This window comes from Schistocerca nitens, chromosome 3 (assembly GCF_023898315.1).
Source record: "Schistocerca nitens isolate TAMUIC-IGC-003100 chromosome 3, iqSchNite1.1, whole genome shotgun sequence".
In the NCBI taxonomy this organism is placed as follows: domain Eukaryota; kingdom Metazoa; phylum Arthropoda; class Insecta; order Orthoptera; family Acrididae; genus Schistocerca; species Schistocerca nitens.
The window spans coordinates 694,029,392-694,049,028 of NC_064616.1; the positions used below are offsets into that span (position 1 = coordinate 694,029,392).

Consider the following 19,637-nt stretch of genomic DNA (forward strand, 5'->3'; position numbering starts at 1 on the left):
AAGACATTTCCAGGGGCAGATGTGGACTCTGATCACAATCTATTGGTTATGAACTGTAGATTAAAACTGAAGAAACTGCGAAAAGGTCGGAATTTAAGGAGATGGGACCTGGATAAACTGAAAGAACCAGAGGTTGTACACAGTTTCAGGGAGAGCATAAGGGAACAATTGACAGGAATGGGGGAAAGAAATACAGTAGAAGAAGAATGGGTAGCTTTGAGAGATGAAGTAGTGAAGGCAGCAGAGGACATAGTAGGTAAAAAGACTAGGGCTAATAGAAATCCTTGGGTAACAGAAGAAATACTGAATTTAATTGATGAAAGGAGAAAATATAAAAATGCAGTAAGTGAAGCAGGCAAAAAGGAATACAAACGTCTCAAAAACAAGATTGACAGGAAGTGCAAAATGGCTAAGCAGGGATGGATAGAGGACAAATGTAAGGATGTAGAGGGTTATCTCACTAGGGGTAAGACAGATACTGCATACAGGAAAATTAAAGAGACCTTTGGAGAACAGAGAACCACTTGTATGAATATCAAGAGCTCAGATGGAAACCCAGTTCTAAGCAAAGAAGGGAAAGCAGAAAGGTGGAGGGAGTATATAGAGGGCCTATACAAGGGCAATGTACTTGGGGACAATATTATGGAAATGGAAGAGGATATAGATGAAGATGAAATGGGAGATACGATACTGCGTGAAGAGTTTGACAGAGCACTGAAAGACCTGAGTCGAAACAAGGCCCCGGGAGTAGACAACATTCCATTAGAATTACTGACAGCCTTGGGAGAGCCAGTCCTGACAAAACTCTACCATCTGGTGAGCAAGATGTATGAGACAGGCGAAATACCCTCAGACTTCAAGAAGAATATAATAATTCCGGTTCCAAAGAAAGCAGGTGCTGACAGATGTTAAAATTACCGAACAATCAGTCTAATAAGTCATGGATGCAAAATACTAATGCGTATTCTCTACAGACGAATGGAAAAACTGGTAGAAGCTGACCTCGGGGAAGATCAGTTTGGATTCCGTAGAAATGTTGGAACACGTGAGGCAATACTGACCCTACAACTTATCTTAGAAGCTAGATTAAGGAAAGGCAAACCTACGTTTCTATCATTTGTAGACTTAGAGAAAGCTTTTGACAATGTTGACTGGAATACTCTCTTTCAAATTCTGAAGGTGGCAGGGGTAAAATACAGGGAGTGAAAGGCTATTTACAATTTGTACAGAAACCAGATGGCAGTTATAAGAGTCGAGGGGCACGAAAGGGAAGCAGTGGTTGGGAAGGGAGTGAAGACAGGGTTGTAGCCTATGCCCGATGTTATTCAATTTGTATATGGAGCAAGCAGTGAAGGAAACAAAAGAAAAATTCGGAGTAGGTATTAAAATCCAGGGAGAGGAAATAAAAACTTTGAGGTTCGCCGATGACATTATAATTCTGTCAGAGACAGCAAAGGACTTGGAAGAGCAGTTGAACGGAATGGACAGTGTCATGAAAGGAGGGTATAATATGAACATCAACAAAAGCAAAACGAGGCTAATGGAATGTAGTCGAATTAAGTCTTATGATGCTGAGGGAATCAGATTAGGAAATGAGACACTTAAAGTAGTAAAGGAGTTTTGCTATTTGGGGAGCAAAATAACTGATGGTGGTCGAAGTAGAGAGGATATCAAATGTAGACTGGCAATGGCAAGGAAAGCGTTTCTGAAGAAGAGAAATTTGTTAACATCGAGTATTGATTTAGGTGTCAGGAAGTTGTCTCTGAAAGTATTTGTATGGAGCGTAGCCATGTATGGAAGTGAAACATGGACGATAACTAGTTTGGACAAGAAGAGAATAAAAGCTTTCGAACTGTGGTGCTACAGAAGAATGCTAAAGATTAGATGGGTAGATCATATAACTAATGAGGAGGTATTGAATAGGATTGGGGAGAAGATAAGTTTGTGGCACCAACGTAACTAGAAGAAGGGACCAGTTGGTAGGACATGTTCTGAGGCATCAAGGGATCACCAATTTAGTATTGGAGGGCAGCGTGGAGGGTAAAAATCATAGAGGGAGACCAAGAGATGAATACAATAAACAGATTCAGAAGGATATAGGTTGCAGTAGGTACTGGGAGATGAAGATGCTTGCACAGGATAGAGTAGCATGGAGAGCTGCATCAAACCAGTCTCAGGACTGAAGACCACAACACAACAAACAACGACAGTCCATTTGCAGAAAACCCATTTTTCAAGAAAAATTTTATTTATACTTTTAATGTTGAAATTTCTCCATTAGGTTTGATTATAATAATCACACAGTCAGGAGAGAGATCCATTTCTCATTTTTTTTGACATATGACAACAGATTTTTTATGTATAACAAATACTGTGAAGACCAGGATTTTAGTAAGTTACTCGGGTATCAATAAATCTTTGGGAGTTTTTGCCTCTGAACAAGGTAATTATATTCTTAACTTCTTTGGCAAATCTTGAAGCAATTATAATTTAGCTGCATATTTGTGACACTGCTTCCAGCAAGTATTCTATTGTCTTATCTCTTGAACTGTCCACATCAATCTCCTGAGCCACACCCATGAGTTGGTTACCAAATATTTTTGTTACTTGACTGCTATCACTTACTATTCAGACTCTATCTTAAAAATCACATTATCTAAATGATCTTATCATTTTTCCTTTAACGTTTCCTACAGATATTTATTTCTATTGTCTGAATTACTAATTTCGACATTATATAGAGCTGAATAGGTTAAATACCTTCTTTTGCATCTCTAATGAAGTTTTATTATGACCAGACACGATTTTCAATTTTAATCATTTTCCTTATGATCAAACAGCATTTCTTAGATCAAACAGCATTTCTTATAATATGGCATTAAATCTACATATTTGCTTGTTGTAGAACAATTTCATACAATTATCCTTTTCCCCCTGCACATATTCAACATTGTTACAACCTTTTGTGACCCACCACTTTTTAAATGCCTTATTAATTCCATATTTTATTGTGTTTTTGTTTCTTTTTTTATAAAGTAGCTGTTAAAGACTGATAGAAATCTATCAAATTTAGAAAGGACATATATAAAATTATACACATCACTTCAGTCTCCTGTAAGGCTGCCTTGGAACTTTACATGGTCTTTTGTTTAATCATTCTGTTTTACATGACACCACTTTATTATGATTAGGCAAGTTATTAAATATGGTTAGATGTGCATCATGACCACAGAGGCCATTCACAGCTGGATATACAGTTATACAATTGATTGAAGGTTCACCAACAAATATGTTGTCTTTTAGCACTCTGCTGTCCTACGCAGTTCTGGTGGAAAACTCAAGAACAGAATTCAGGTTATAAATGTTAAATAACATTACCACATCATTTACCTAATCCTTCACTAAATATTTATTAAAATCACACCAGATTATCAATTGCATCTTTTATCTGCTAGGTAGCCTAATAACGAATCAAATTTTCCTAGAAACATCTGAAGATCACCAAGTGAGGATCTATACAATGTAATAATTCCAAATAAGTTTTCTGGTACCAGCAGTTCACAAGCACATACTATCAATTGTTGATAAAAGTGGAAACTAATGGTTTCAAATGATTTGAACTTGGTGTTATTTTTAGCATACATGACTATGACTACTTTCTCAAAATTTTCGCTACAGGAAAGGTTGAAAGTTTATGGCCCTCAATGTTCAGAATAGCACAAAAAGCTAGTCAACTTTGTTTAGCTGTCCTCTAACATTATAACCCACCATACTTATTGAAACAAAATTTTTTGTATGCAGCACTATATTTACTTACCTCTTTTAAAACAGTCTGCCTGAGTAAGGTATTTATTCTAACATCCACACCTGTAATCACAGGAATTTTACCATTGATGACACACTTCTGTTGTGCCATACAGGTGACAAGATAAACTGTTTCAGAGGGGATAGAAAAGGTGGTGCACTATTACAGCATGTCTCAATCATCATAGAGATTATGTTGAAAAATAGTCAATACATGTAAGTCTGTACAAAAAGAAAAATCCTTCCTCAGATTCACATTTATTTAATTTCCAATCATAATGATGATGATGACTGGTTTGTGGGGTACTCAACAATGCAGTTATCAGCACCTGTACAAATATCCAATCTTTTCACAGTCCCGTCTTACCATTTTTCCCAAATGATGATGGTAAAATTATGACAACACTAACAGCAAGTCCCCAGGCATAGAAAATCCCTGACCTGGCTGGGAATTGAACCCGGGACCCTGTGATCCAGAGGCAGCAATGCTAACCACTAGACCACGAGCTACAAACGAATTTCGAATCCTATTGCAGGTTACAAAAAAATAGCATTTATATCTTGTGATCAACAACCATGATACTGTGGTACATGTATGAAATACAGATGGTTATAAACTGAGATACCACAAATTTGGAAATGTACAGCACTCAGCACACTGAACATATTATGGTTCACCAGTTAATGGATGCAACTACTATTGAATCATTCCCAGACTAATCTTGTACTCTCTGCCATGCATTACATTGTTCAGACTGTTTATCAATGATGGGTATGGGAAACTGCTCTAGATGTTCTGCAATGAATCTAACAACAAATGCTAAGGAGACCTGGATGTGAACCTGGACAAAGAAACCAAATATTTCTTTTGTGTTCTGTGAGAATATGCAATGTCTTCTGATTTTAAGAACTGTATTGTTTATGAACATTAGCACTATTTGTTTGGTCTTTGGTTTGAATAAAAGACTGCACATGAGCAGTGACTTCAATTCAGTGAATATGCACTGCAAATGGAAAAATTGATTTTTCTTGAGTTCTGACAGTCACACTGGCAGAATAGCAAAGCTTACACACACACACACACACACACACACACACACACACACACACAGTTTTTATTATTTTTGTCACGAGTCAAGAGTCTGTTGTGAACATCTGTAGCGTGTGATTTTGCTTTTGCAGTTTTATTTCTCTGTTTCTGGTGTTAAAAATGGCAAGTGTTAAGATATTTAATATTAAACCTGAGTTTTATAGCAACAAATTTAAAACTGTAACAATTACCAGGCATGACATGGAAGATTTATCCATGGTTCATGAGAAGCACCTGGCAGTGTTTGCAAATGCAAACTTTATTATACATTAGATTTTAAAGGTCATGTAAGTATAATTAATGACAGACCATGTTATAATGTTAAAACAGGGGAGCTGGACCTTTCAGAACTGAATGGGAGCCAAGCTGAGAAACCTGTGTAAAGACTTCAGTGGGAAGAAACTTACATATGGAACACCTTGTAATCTTACATAGAGAGAAATAAACAATCTGACTCAGTTGTATGAGTTAGTTATAAGAAGAAATGTGGGGGATTTGCAAAAAATGAGAAAAAAACTGTATTGGCAACTTTGTACCCTAAATTTTTACTATAGACCAGAACACATTACATGGACTCTGTCAAAAAGGGAGGCCTCATGGTGTAAGTGGCTGAGTGATGCAACAGGAAAAGAATGCAGTCAATGTAGAAAATATACAAGGAACTTGTAAATTCCAAATTCCTTGGCAAATGTGTACACGACAGCATGAAAAACCACAAAGAAAGTTTCAACAGATGGATATGGCAGTGAGTACTGCAAACAGTCCTAGTTGCTTGTAAAGTTCTGAAAACAATTGTGATTACTTCAGTAATATATTTCAATACATAGTGTGATTAGCAAGATTAAAATAATAAATAATTTAGGCATCTAACGAGAATAACATGGTAATATCTTTGACTGTCTTGATTTTCTGCAAATGACCAAAGAAGAAGTATCTGTTGAAGCCACTATCAAGGAGCCCAGATGAAGGACAGGACTCTGGAAAAAGATTGCCTAGGACAGAAAATCAGCTTTTCAACCAGAATATGCAGGTGGAATTTACTTAAAGAGCCATATGGCATGAAAAAGTCACAATGTATTTTTTTCCTAATTTTATAGAAACAACATTTTCAGTATTTAATGTACATATATTTTCACAATGATTTCAGCTTTATTCATCAAATTTCTCTCAAAATGAAGTTTATGAGGGGTCTTTGTATTATGCTTAATATTTACCGGCAATATGCGGATTTGGATAAATAACATATCATTACCGGAGTCACTTCTTAAAAAAAAATAAATAAAGAAAAGAAAATGGTTATGTAAAATAATTTCTTGTTGTTCATTCATATATACTCCAAACTACCAGCAGCAACTCATAACTTATTTGTTGGGATGTTGAGAGAAGCTTGTCACAATTTGAGTGATACTGGACACAATGCCATGGCTAATGGCATCAAAAATAAAATTTGCTTTCAAAATTCATCAAGTACACATTTTTTTCTAATAATTAAGTTATCACAGATAAATAAACACTTTTTTTCATTATGCTTTTTCTACTGTCATTCAGTGTTGACATGAAATCACAATTTTGTAAGTGTTATACATCACGAGTAACGTCCTCTCAAAACATGGAGTGAAAATGCTTACTGTTCAAAGTCCAGTCCCCTTACATTATATTCAAATTAACGACTGGCTGAGATAATGTTCAACCACACATTTTGCCAGAATTAGAGTGACATCATTTAAACAACACTGATAAAATTTCATACTGTTAGCCAATAAAAGGTTAAACAACTACTATCTGAAAGTACAATACTGATACTGATTACACCTGTCAACTACTGACAGAATGGTAGCGACAGAGTTCTGCACATCAACTTTTGATAAATGGTGTCTGTGCACCTTCAGTGACTTAATCTCCATCAATTCATTAATTTTATTTCAGTGCATTTCACATAACCCTCATGACAGGGTAGAACACAATGTTCCTCCAACTTCATTCACCCAGTAATGCTATTCTCATTTGTTCCCAGGGGAAAATTTCTGATAGTAGTGTTTGGAAATAATAGACGGACATATCAGTGACAATGAAAGTTTGAGTCTGGTCTGGAGACATTCTCAGGTAACTTTATGGTTAAGGCCTCTGCTGGGATTACGCAGAAAACCCAGGTTCAGATCTCAGTCAAGCACAGATCTTCGATTGCCGCTACGAGTTCATTACATTCCAGGTTCAGCATAACTGGATGGTTTGTACTGGTATCATTTCGTATCATTGAATTTTCACTGATTTCATCACCAATGAGTCATTCATCTTATTTCAGCACATTTAATTGACTTAACTGATATGCTTTATTTCTGTTTCTAATGTATGATCCTATAGATAAAAGGAAGAGACTAAAACTTGGACGATTTGTTAAACACATCAGAATTACAAGAAATAATATTAACCTCAATAACTACATAAAACATCGGAAAAAAAATCAGCAGAAAGGATGTCAATGTTAAAATGTGCATTATAAAATACACAGCTCTATCGCTATTTTTATTGAAGATAATCATTTTTGGTCCAACATCACACCATCTTTGGGTATCAAAAGCAACCAGCTATGCATTCTCACAGTTGCAACACCAACTGCAACTTATAGACTGTTCAACTACTATTATTAACTGTCGATGCATAACCTTTATGTCCAGTCAGTATCAGAGATAGTTGTGTGTACCCTGCTTTGTCAGCTCAAAACATGATAACAAGGCGAACACAATTATCTTGATGTTGACTTGACTGGACATAAAGGATGTGCACGGACAGTTAATAATAGTAATGGAGCAGTCTGTAAGTTACAATTGGTATTGGAGTTGTGATTAGGCAGAGCTGAGTTGCTTTTGAGGACAGAAGACTGTCTGATGTTGGCGCAAAATCGATTGACTTCAGTTAAAAAAAAAAAAAAAAAATAGTGGTACAGTTGTGTATTTTATAACGCAATTTTTTTACTTTCTTATGTAACAGCTGTCCAACACAGCCTATACAAAATATTTCCAAAGAATATAGGTACGTACTGATGAATGTATAATGGAGATGATAAAAGAAAACATAACTGGAAAATAGCAGTCTGACAGTATGCTTTTAGATGATAATTGTAGTGAAATGAAGAAAGCAACATGTAGCAGGTTTGCAGTAGACTATGTTTCAGGTACTCTCTAAATTTACCTCGTCAATGATACGATACAGTAAATCTGAATTGCAACTAACTACAAAATGTTATATGTCTTCTGGTGGTCCTCTGTTTACTTCTTTCAATACATATGTACTTGTAACTTTGTCAACATACACATAGAAATCATATTATACAGTTCAGTACAAAATGAGCAAAATCTGAAGTGTTCAAAAAGCTAAATCAGTTGCCAAAAATGTTACAGACAAAATTTCATGGACATGCATTTCATACATAACAAAGGGATATAAAATGTTTTCTGTAAGCAAACAAACACAGCTACCAACAAGGCTAGTACAGTACACCACCAGAATCATCTGGAAGGAATGGATTGCAATAGGAATAAGAAAATGATGATTGCATTAATATTTAAATGATGTTAAATGAATTTAAAAGTTGGTGTTATGATCACTAACACTATTGAAAATTTTAGTATAAAAAATGAGAGACAAGGAGATGGAGGAGTGAAAAAAGTTGGCTTTATCACAGAACACAGAAATGTTCTAATGCAATGTTACATTCAAAGGAATCAATTCTTGTACAAGGCATAACAGGAGTTTATCAAGAAATGCACTTTCCATGCAGATTTTATGTCAGCCCTGGTGTTAACTACAGGTACTGCAACAGTTAGTAGTATACAGTAAAATAATTAATGAATTCTATGGAGAAACAGAAGTTAATAATTATTGAAACAGAACTTTGGAGTAGGGACACCAAACCAGTGTAGAGTTTCCAGCAGTCAACCAATCTATACATCAGTGGTTCCAACACCATTGCATTATGAAAAATGAGGTGCCTTTTCCTTTCTTTGAAAACTTCACTCCTTTTGTATGGAACAGGCCAGCCTTCAGTGAGTTACTGTTACATTACAATATGACCTGTCTCAAGATAGTTTATCTGCTAGCTCTCAGCTACCAATTGCCATCCACTGTTGTCTTGTTAATCAAATTTTTGTAAATCTTATGACCATTGATTGTGGGTATCTCATCATTTTTGTATACTTAGTTATCTCAGTAACAGAAGCAAATCATGTTTCTGAAGTATGTCAGATAAATCTTTCACCTCCAGCAAAAGAACTCCAAACAGATTCTGCTGACAGAGATGAATTATCATGTATTTTTTCCCAATGAAACTGTATCATATGACACTCTATCCTCACAACTAAATATGTTTTGAGAGCACCAAGATATTTCAGTTATGCTGTCACTGAATAAGTGATAAGCTCAAGGTGTAACATCAGCAAGATCTAAATATAAAGAAAGTATGATCTAGAAGCCATGAAGGGGAATGGTGGAGGGTGCAGGGAATCACAGTCATTAAAAATTTCTTTATTCAACATAAGCACATGTGAAAACGTATTACGTAACACAAGTAAATTATATTCCATTCTGAAATATCAATAACCTCCTTCCCAGTATTCTCTTGATTTTATCTATTCTAATGACATTTCTCACCCTTCATTTGATTCAACAGTCTTGATAAGGTAACTCTCATGCCGTGGAGGAGGAAGTGGATGACGCGACTGGTGGTCCAATGTGCCCTCACTGCAGTCATTCAAATTGACCGGCTCTTCCATGTGGAATGCTTGCTCTATTTCAGGTTTCTTCTCCCAAACTTCCTTGAAGAATGGCGTGTAAAAGGCAGCTGGAAGATGATATATGAAAGGAGCACCCTGCTTATACAATTTGTATTAAGAACTTGAACAGCTACAGGTAAACCACGAACTCTTTTTGTGAGACTGTGTAATGATTAGACATAGAAAAATTAAGAGCTCAAATTATTCATAAAACACGATTCACTGAACATTTGGAATTTTCTTACATAAAAACAGTCCTATTAGTAACACGGGCAATTTGAATATGAAGTAAAGAAATATAAAGATTCTATATTTGGTGCAAGAAGCCACCTGAAAATTGAACACTTTGTCCACATCAGGTTCCCAAAGTAAAATACGTGGAAACATTACAGAAATTAATGAATTCATAGTGCACCACTTGAGAACTGGAACACAGATTTTAACAATGTGTGTGCGGAATAAGTGAAAATGCATATTGAGGCTGATACTACATGGTAAACAATATTACATAATGTGGGGATAAAAATAATCTAATACTAGCAATACATTAAACGTTTTTCCATTACTTAACTACTTAGCTGATGAGATCTTTCAGTGCATAATTTCTACATCTCAATGGCACACAAAATTGTTATGACTGGTGTATTGTAGTTTAATATCAATGAATGTTTTAAAAAATCTTAATTTTAAAATAAAAGATGACACTTGATTTACACGAGTATAATAATGATAATGTGATTAAAAAATGAGATCATTAAACTACTCTGGGTTAAAACATGCACAACGAATGGTATATTAACAGAAGTTTTTTTTTTTAAATTTTGAACAGAGTTAGTAAAATTTACACAATACAAACAGACACATCACTCAAGTGCAATGATCAAATAGCCAATAAAAACACATATAAAGAGACAGATAATTCAAGCATTAGGTTTCAAATGTACGATTCTGTTGGGAAGGTGGAGAGAAATTCTTAGTTAAAGAGATCTGAAGATAATTTATTGCTAACTGGTCCTGAAATAACTATGTAGCTGCTCTAGATTTATCAATAGCCTCAATTTCTTGCCATGTGCTCATGCAGACAACAAAATATTCATACAATTCTTCAGTTTTTCATGACCATAGTTTCAGAAGTGAAATGTGGAGGATTATCTTGTGCTCTCATTTTAAATCAGAGCACTATTAGTTACTTTCAGATTTGCTGAAGAATCATATCAGTTCAAAGTGGTAAGTCTGCATTTCATTTTGCTTGTCAGGACTTTCTACTGCCTTGCTTTCCATGACAGGATTATCATTTAGAATTTAAAAGTGTGATGTCTGCAGAAACATATTACAATAAATTATTCAAGAATGTATATTAAAAACACATAGACAAACAACAGCCTATTTTTTTATGTAGAAGATAAAAATTCTGTAGGATAAATAACAATGACTAAATACTGCGGCCAATTTCTTGTCTGGTACATAGTAATTGAAAATACAGAGTAATGACTCAGCAAACAACTCAAGAAATTACCAATAATCTCGGCAAAACATCCACTTGTACAAAATCTTAAGATCAAACAAATAAAAGGGAAATTATGTGTGTTTGTGAAGTATAATGTCATTTACATAATGTGCTGCACCAACCAGATTCACACTTACTAAAATCTCAGTTAGTAAAATTCTAAATTACAGAAAGAGGAAAAAACCTTAAGTACCTAGCTATTACCTTGTACAGTATATAAAACTGCGCATGAAAAGATGAATGACTGGATGCTATTTTTTATTCAGCTCTGTTCCCAATACAACTGTACCATTGATTCGTATCAAATGAGGTAACAAAAATCCTTTTCTTTCTACATGGTAATATTTTCCCTTTGGAGAATAGTCACACAATGGATTACGAGAACTATCTAAAGCAACATTAATAAGCTGAAGCAAGACTGAAAATAAGTAGTAACATCAGGCTATGACTCAATGTTGGGAAGACAGCTCATCATCAAACACCTCTAACTAAAATCTTTTTTAGGCTTGAATAGCAATAATTACACAACCAACATTAAGTTTCTAAACACTGAACATGTGCTTAAATTGCTGTGACAAGCGCACACACATTGATGAACAGAAATAGTAAGCACAAATAAATCAATCACCAAAATTTTGTTTATCAACTAATTCCTTACGGAAGTTGTCTCTTGGTGGCTGAGTGGTTACATGCCAGACTGTAGTAACAAAGGACAGGGGTTCAATTCCAAGTCGGTCCTAAGATTTTTTTTTCCTACTTATTACTTCTTTTGCATCTGGAAATGTTTCTTCAAGTGCAAAATGCATTGTGGTTTTGAGTCAAAGTTAAACTGGATGGATAAGTCTGCTCAAAGTTAAGGATACACCACCTCAAACAGAACTATGCCCAATAAATCACTATGGTAGTTTAGAACCTTAAGATTGATGTCAGCTCTACCTAAGCACACAATTCAAAAGTCTACCTCTACCACTCTCTGCATCAATAGTTTCTTTAGTGTCCTTAAACCGGCAAACTACTCAAATTTTCGTCCACACAGAAAGTTGTCTACAATCATTGCCAACAATCTGTAATTTGTAAGTTTTCATCATGCTCAGCAAATTTCTGAAACCCAGAACACAGTTTGTATTGGCAGTTAAATTGATTGTTCCACGTAGGTGGCTGTGAACTACCAGCTGCCAAATGATTTATTCTTTATGGTATGGGTTATAAAAATAATTATGACAACACTACATTCTGAAATCACACAACTGTTTCCCTAGGGTTCTGGAGCCACTGTGCTGAGCAGCATGCTGTGATCCATCACTGAAAATTATATTATTAATCACTCAAAATTATTTTGTTTCTTTTTGTTTACTTTACAAATCTATCTGATTATTTTAATGTTTTTGGGCTGTGGAAAAGTTTCTCACTGTGTATCTGTGTGTCCTCGGAGTCTTTCACGACAGCAAACATCCAAGAATGGTGGCTTCTTGTGCTTCTCCATCTTGAGAATAAATTTAATGTTGGGATGGACACCATTCATGTGATCGACTAACTGCTGTAGTGTATCTTCACCATGAGGCCATATCAGGAAGGTGTCATCAACGTATCGTAGAAAGCAAGATGGCCGTAATGTCGCAGTAGCAGAGCCTGCTCCTCAAAGTGCTCCATGAAGAAATTTGCGACTGCTGGAGACACTGGTGATCCCATGACTGTGCTGTCCGTCATCTCATAATATTCATCGCAACATTAAATTTACTGTCCAGATGGAGAAGCATGGCAAGCTACTATTCTTGGATGTTTTGGTTGAGTGGAAGGCAGGAGGCCAGCTTGGTCATTCAGTGAACCGGAAACCAACACACACTGATCGGTACTTGAATGCCAATAGTTTCCACCACCCTGTACACAAGAAAGCGGTCCTGAACACGTTGGTTCATAGGGCCAAGATTATCTCTGACGACGACCCCCTACAATCTGAATTGCTGAACTTAAAATGTGTTTTTGTGGAAAATGGATACAGCAAAAGAGACATCGCAAATGCTTTCAATGGCCGCCAATGAAAGACACCTGGTGAATCAGTAGAAGAGGCCATACGTAATGCATTCCTGCCATACTGAGGAGCAACTAGCAGTAAGTTAGGACGTCTGCTGCAGAAACATGGGCTAAGACCAGTGTTCCAGCCCGCCCCCAAGATACGAGATATGTTGCGCCCTGTTAAAGACGACATTGCTCTTCGAGTGTCTGGCATGTATGGTGTACCCCGTGAATGTGGCAGCATGTATATCAGACAAACAATTCACATGGTTGCGGAGCGTTGTACTGAGCACAAGAGCCATATAAAACAAAGGGAGCTTGATACGTCAGCCAGAGCGGAACAATGCCTATAAAACGGACACAAAATATAGTTCGACAATACAAAAGTGTTGGCTTATGCATCTACATATTGGGGCTCCGTTATAAAGGAAGCGGCCAAGATTCATTTAAACAACAACATTTTCAACAAAGACCAGGGGTACACACTCAGCAGGGCATGAGGGCGGGCGTTGGACATCAAAAGAAAGCAAAGACAGATGCATGGCGCAGGAGCGGCAGTTTCAAACGTGGCGCCTGCCCCTGGCGCACCTATATCACTGGTGCTGCCACAGGCAAATGCCCCACTTTCTGCCCGGGTTGACTTACGCGCGCGTGCCACATTGGGTCTATCTGATTGGCTGCTGACGATGTCATCATGCCTGTATAAGCGAGAAACCGTAGCAGCCCCAGCAGTCAGTGAATTCCTGGCAAGGGCGGAGATGGTCTTTGAAAGCTCAAGGATTTTATTCAAATTGACATGGCTTGAAAACCGAGAACATTTTATTCACTGTGTATCTATGATTAATATATGCAGTTGAAGCGCGATAACCATGTCAACAGCTGATTTAGTGGTGTTGCCAAGAGCATCTAACGATAATTCAAATCAACACCAGGCCTCATTTAGTTGTTATAAATTTTGTGTTGCAGAACACAGCGAGTGTGTGAACTGGGTTCCTTTTCTGAACTAAGATCAAAACTGATCTCCAGTCAGTGACGATTATATAATCAGCCCTAAATATGACAAAGAAAACACCAAAAGTCTACATGGAAGTGTCAATACACAAGGTTAATTCCTAATTATCCTCTGAAAAAAAAAAAAAAAAAAAAATATTTAGAGAGGAAACTGAAGATTGTAGCTAAATATGAAATCGGTATACATTCACTTCTAAATCATAGATGATGAAAAAGGGGCATTACAAGAAAGTTTTACTTGCTTGGCCCTGAGCAATCAGCAACACATACTAGGCACATATGAAATGTCAGAATTCATCTGTCCAACTAAAACTGTCTACAGTGATCAGTTGTCGCAGTAGCATGCACAAATTCACTGTCTGGAAGAAGACATATGTCCTGGTATTTTCACTTTGTCTTTGTGTGCCAGTGCTGCAAAAATAAACAGTATAATCACAGGGGAACCTTAAGCAGTGACTTAATTTCCCAATTCAAATGGTACAATGTGCCTGCAGGTAACTGAGTGTACCATCAAACACCTGTAACTGCACAATACCATTTACGAACAACAATGTGGAAAGCAGAGATCTGGAACTCCCAATTCAAACAATTTTCCTAAACTCTTCCGCCTGCAGCAAACTTCAGACAATGTTGAACATAAGAACGATTTTTTTTTAAGATGATACCCCCTACATCCCTACCCACTTTCAGACCTCTTCTTATATTTCAGGAAACAAAACACCTTCCCTTTTGGCATCTAGAAAACAGTGAAGCATTGAAAACTTCAGTTTTAGAGGAACTGAGACAATATGTGGAAGAATTTTATGCTGAGGGTATAAAAAAAATACAGAAAAGTTCTTTCACGATGCCAATTGTAGCTGGAGAATAATAGCGGTTTTGTAGTAGATGAGCAGAAAATATTAGAATGGTTCTCAAAATGATTTTATCTGCATCTTTTGTGACTCTTCAATTAATCAGTTTTTATTTTTGTGATGCACTGTTTAAGTAAGATTGTATAGTATAATGTGAAGCAAAGGTAGGGAGGAGAGAGTGGGGGAGCTGTGGAGGGCGGGTGGAAAGTACGGGGAAGGGCTGTAGAAGATGACTATTTATAGCACGTCTTTGAGCCACACCACATTCCCAAACTTTACTTTACAAAAGTTAACATACATACAATCATTAAAAAGAATAATTAATTATGACTGACTCGTTCAATAAAACATCACCATTTGTTATTTGACAAAGACAAAATGTTATTTTGTCACAATAATTGGAAAAATTAGTCAGTCCGCACTTACAGCTCATGGCAGCTATATATAAGCTGGCTGCAACTGAGACACTAAATCTGCAGCACTGTATGCTGTAAAATGAGGAAACAAACCTCTACCAGTATTTGCCAAGCAGAGCAGGCTGATAACGATAATACAATGAATATAGTAAGCTAATGCAATGAGCTTCAGACAAAGAGCTTACAAAGCTTGTTTTCACAAACAATATTACCTTTTAACTAAATCTCTAGTGGTAGTGGACTGGTCTACAATGTAACAACCTAGTGACATTCTTCACACTGCAATGAAGCAGCACAGATACAGCATGATAGATCTTTTTTTAAAAAAAACATATCTTTGTGGTTCTATGCCCACATAGGTTAATTATTTTTATTCTGTTGCTTATACCTTTTACTTTTTCATTGTTTTACTGAGGTGACATGTACACCAAGTACTAGCTTTTTCAAGAGGAAATAGAAACAGGGAAGAAATCCACATGGAGAATGTCTAGCATGTGATTGTTTCTTCATTTTCTTAAACCTTCACATTTATAGTGCTCTGCAAGAATTGTGACTGAAGCTTGTGGTTGCCATGAGTTAAGTTTCCTGTGTTTTCTACTAATCTCATGAAGCAGTTGGTAGAACAGTTCTTAAAATAATGTTAAACTACCTTTGTTAAATATGTCCATTTCATAAAGAATGCATAAGTGAGCAATTACTCACAAAAAGAAATCAAAGCAAGAGAAATATAAGAAACACAAGAAAATAGACATATAAAAATTAAGGTGATAATGGTCACAGCAACCAAAACAAAATAATTACAGAGAAAGTTTCCCACTTTGATTTCTGATAATTATTAAAAAATTACACTTTGTATACATATACAGGGTGACAATTATTGAACTATTTGAAAACAAAACTTAAATTACTTACAAACCACAGTCCGCACACACTTTATTCAGCATGTAAATGTCACTACAGATATTCGGATTTAGGTTATGACCTGTCCGATATGCCTGCCATCACTGGTGACGATGTGGCACAGACGAATAGCGAAACTCTGTGTGACCCGCTGAAGTGTCAGAATATCAATGCTGATGTTGGCCACCTGAATGGCTGTTTTCGGCTCAGCAATAGTTTTGGAATTATTGCTGTACACCTTTTCCTTTAATATAGCCCAACAAAAAGGAGTCACGTGTTCTGATCTGGAGAATATGGCGACCAATTGAGGCCCATGCCAGTGGCCTCTGGGTACCCTAGAGCCAGAATGCAGTCCCCAAAGTGCCCCTCCAGGACATCAAACACTCTCCGTCTTTGATGGGGCTGAGCTCCGTCTTGCATGAACCATATCTTGTCGAAATCAGGGTCACTTTGGATAATGGGGATGAAATCATCTTCCAAAACCTTCACAAACCGTTCGGTAGTCACTACGCCATCAAGGAATATCACACTGATTATTCCATGTCTGGACATTGCACACCACACAGTTACCCGCTGAGGGTGAAGAGACTTTTCGATTGCGAAATGCGGATTCTCAGTCCCCCAAAGGTGCCAATATTGCTTATTGATGAACCCATCCAAATGAAAGTGGGTTTACTCCCTAAAGCAAATTGTACAGTTCATACTAATTCCCATCATGCCCCGCAGCCAACCATGCAGTTTCAATGCCCTAACACAAACCATTCAGAAATTATGATGATTTTATTTCACACAGTTCAATAATTGTGAAAATTACAACATCTCACAATAATAGCCCTAATGGATCCCAACTCTGAAGATATGTAAACAGGATATCAGTGGTAAGTGGCTAAGATTACACAAAAGTGGCACATATAGTCCGAATAATGCCATCACTTGTATTATCCAAGGGGTCTGTGTTTAGCCAAGTTCAGGCAGTGAAGATCCATCAAAAAAATAGAAACTATAAAGGAAGTGCTAGACTGCATCACTGACATTAACTTGGGTAATATCAGCATCTGCTAGGGTTCAAATAGGATGGAACAATTGGTCTCTGGCAATGGGTTGGTCATACATAACATTTTGCACCCCCACAGGGCATGCTGCAATGATAGTGATGGATGTGTGGAACCAGTGAATAGAAAAGCGGTCATATGCAGTGACAACAGGGTAATGGAAAATGCAAAGTTACCAGAGTATGTAATGGCCACTATATTATTTATACAGCTGTATTGGATGATGAAACTACATCTTGAGTGTTGGTTTAACACTGTGGCAGTGCAATAAGTTTGGACCTGTCTGCATTGATATACTGGCTCTGTCTTATGCAGGCTACACTAATTGAACATATGAACTTACAAGTCTCACAGGGGACAGTCTTAATACTGTTAGGTTTGTAACACTGTTGGATGTAAGAAGCTGTTTCCACTTTTAAGTATTGAAGACACTCTCAATGGCAACTGATACATCAGGTAGGTTTTACTGTCTGGTGTACTGTCCCTCTCTTATAACCCAGCCAATGAAGCAAAATTAGGGGGGGAAACTGAGTAGTTACAATTTTTTGTACAGTTGTAGCAGGAAGTACCATGAACAAAATACTAAAAATCCTGAACTGGGGGTGAGCATTGGGGTGGGGCATATAAAGGTCACTTTTTTACGTTTTTCTTTCATAACTTGAAAACCGTGACTTCTAGTAAAAATGTGCACCTTCACATTATTGCAGCGTGAAGACTGTTCCTTAAAACTTCGGGCATGTAGCTGCATAAATTCAGCTTCTTCTTCTTTTAATATCTCAGCTAAATACCATCCAGCCATCTTCAGATTGAGCCAAGGTGACTAACAGTCCAGCACTTGCTCAATCCTTTTACACTCAAGGACCGACCCACTGTGTATGCGGCCAAAGATACACAAGGCGCCAGAGACGTTGATAGGCTGCATATGCATGGAAATTAAATCTATGGCTACAAAGTTGTTCCACATGGTGATATCGATGTGTCACGGAGAGCTACACTCTCACAAAGTCTTTGTGATTTAATTGGGTAATTCCACGTGCAGTGTACTAGGGCTACGAGCTCGACTATCTTCAATTTTGATGAAATTTACAGAGACCGAAAAGTCGTGAAGAAATCACTAAGTTTGTCATTCCACTGTTCCTAACGTAAAAGAGCTAGACTCTTGCTTCTGGGTATAGTGGTACAACTTTGTGCGCTTTACACACAAATGTTGCAAGTAGAGTTCAGAAAGCAATGCATTTAGCATAATCTTAGTTCAAAGTGGGCAACAAATCATGTCGCGAGAAATTTACACCATAGTTTAACGAGGCATAAGTGGTGGAGAAAGTGCGCTACGGACCTGGTATTTTGCCAAACTACTGTCTGTCTGGGTGTTTAGTATATCACAAATTTTGGCCTGGCTTGTGTGTTAAATTACTGTGCTACCATCCTGTAAATTTGCTAAAAAACATGAATGTATCAAAATATACTCGTGTTCAAAGTCATGTATCTCAAAATGGACACCTACCACATTACATTCATTAACACCATTCAACATAGCATATTTCATTCTACTAGAAAAACTTATTTTCATTTTGGTGTCCCTTTGGGTAAGGTGCAAAAATGTCACCTAAAACTTGGTATTTTGTTGATTATGTCTTCATTGTTTAAATATTCATTTTGCTGTTTATTCAGTGATTTTAAACCTGTTTGTGACAGGTTCATTGCTAAATTTAACCATTTAACTGTACTAGGGACTACTACATAATTTTTGGGAAGCTGAATGCTTATTAATTTCATTTCATTTCTTTATTTAGGACTTGAGAATTTCCTTTTAGTGTCTGAAGCATATCAAGTTGTTGCTAAACTGGAAGAACAAGATCAATTTAATGTAAGCAGTTTTGGAAATACTGATTTCCCATGCCATTTAATGACATACAGTGCCTTAAAAGGACTGAAAGCTGCAAAGCAACATTCCTTAGAACAACAAAAATTACTTACTAGATGGTGTGGTTTACACTCTACTGAAAATACTCAACTGTGCTTCCATCATGAAGCTATACTACTAAAAAGATTTGAATTTTTGCAAAGATCATGCTGCAACCCATTTGGCAAGAAAAACCACACTGCACGAAAAAGCTTGCGCTCAATCAACATAGAAACAGCTGACCTACTAAAAAGGATAACTATGTCCGATATTAAACCAGGCCAAAAAATGTGCCCTTCCCGTAGAAAGGAATTTGATACA

General features: G+C 36.7%; 1 protein-coding gene across 6 annotated transcripts in view; it reads right to left on the minus strand.

Moving 5' to 3' along the window:
• LOC126248661 (rho GTPase-activating protein 190) overlaps positions 1 to 19,637 on the minus strand; it is a 325,162-nt gene that overhangs the window by 169,895 nt on the left and 135,630 nt on the right. For all 6 annotated transcript variants that reach the window (XM_049949876.1, XM_049949875.1, XM_049949878.1 and 3 more), the window contains one exon: positions 9,542 to 9,731. In XM_049949876.1, coding sequence (XP_049805833.1) covers positions 9,542 to 9,731 — 190 coding nt within the window. The remainder of the gene's footprint in view (positions 1 to 9,541; positions 9,732 to 19,637) is intronic.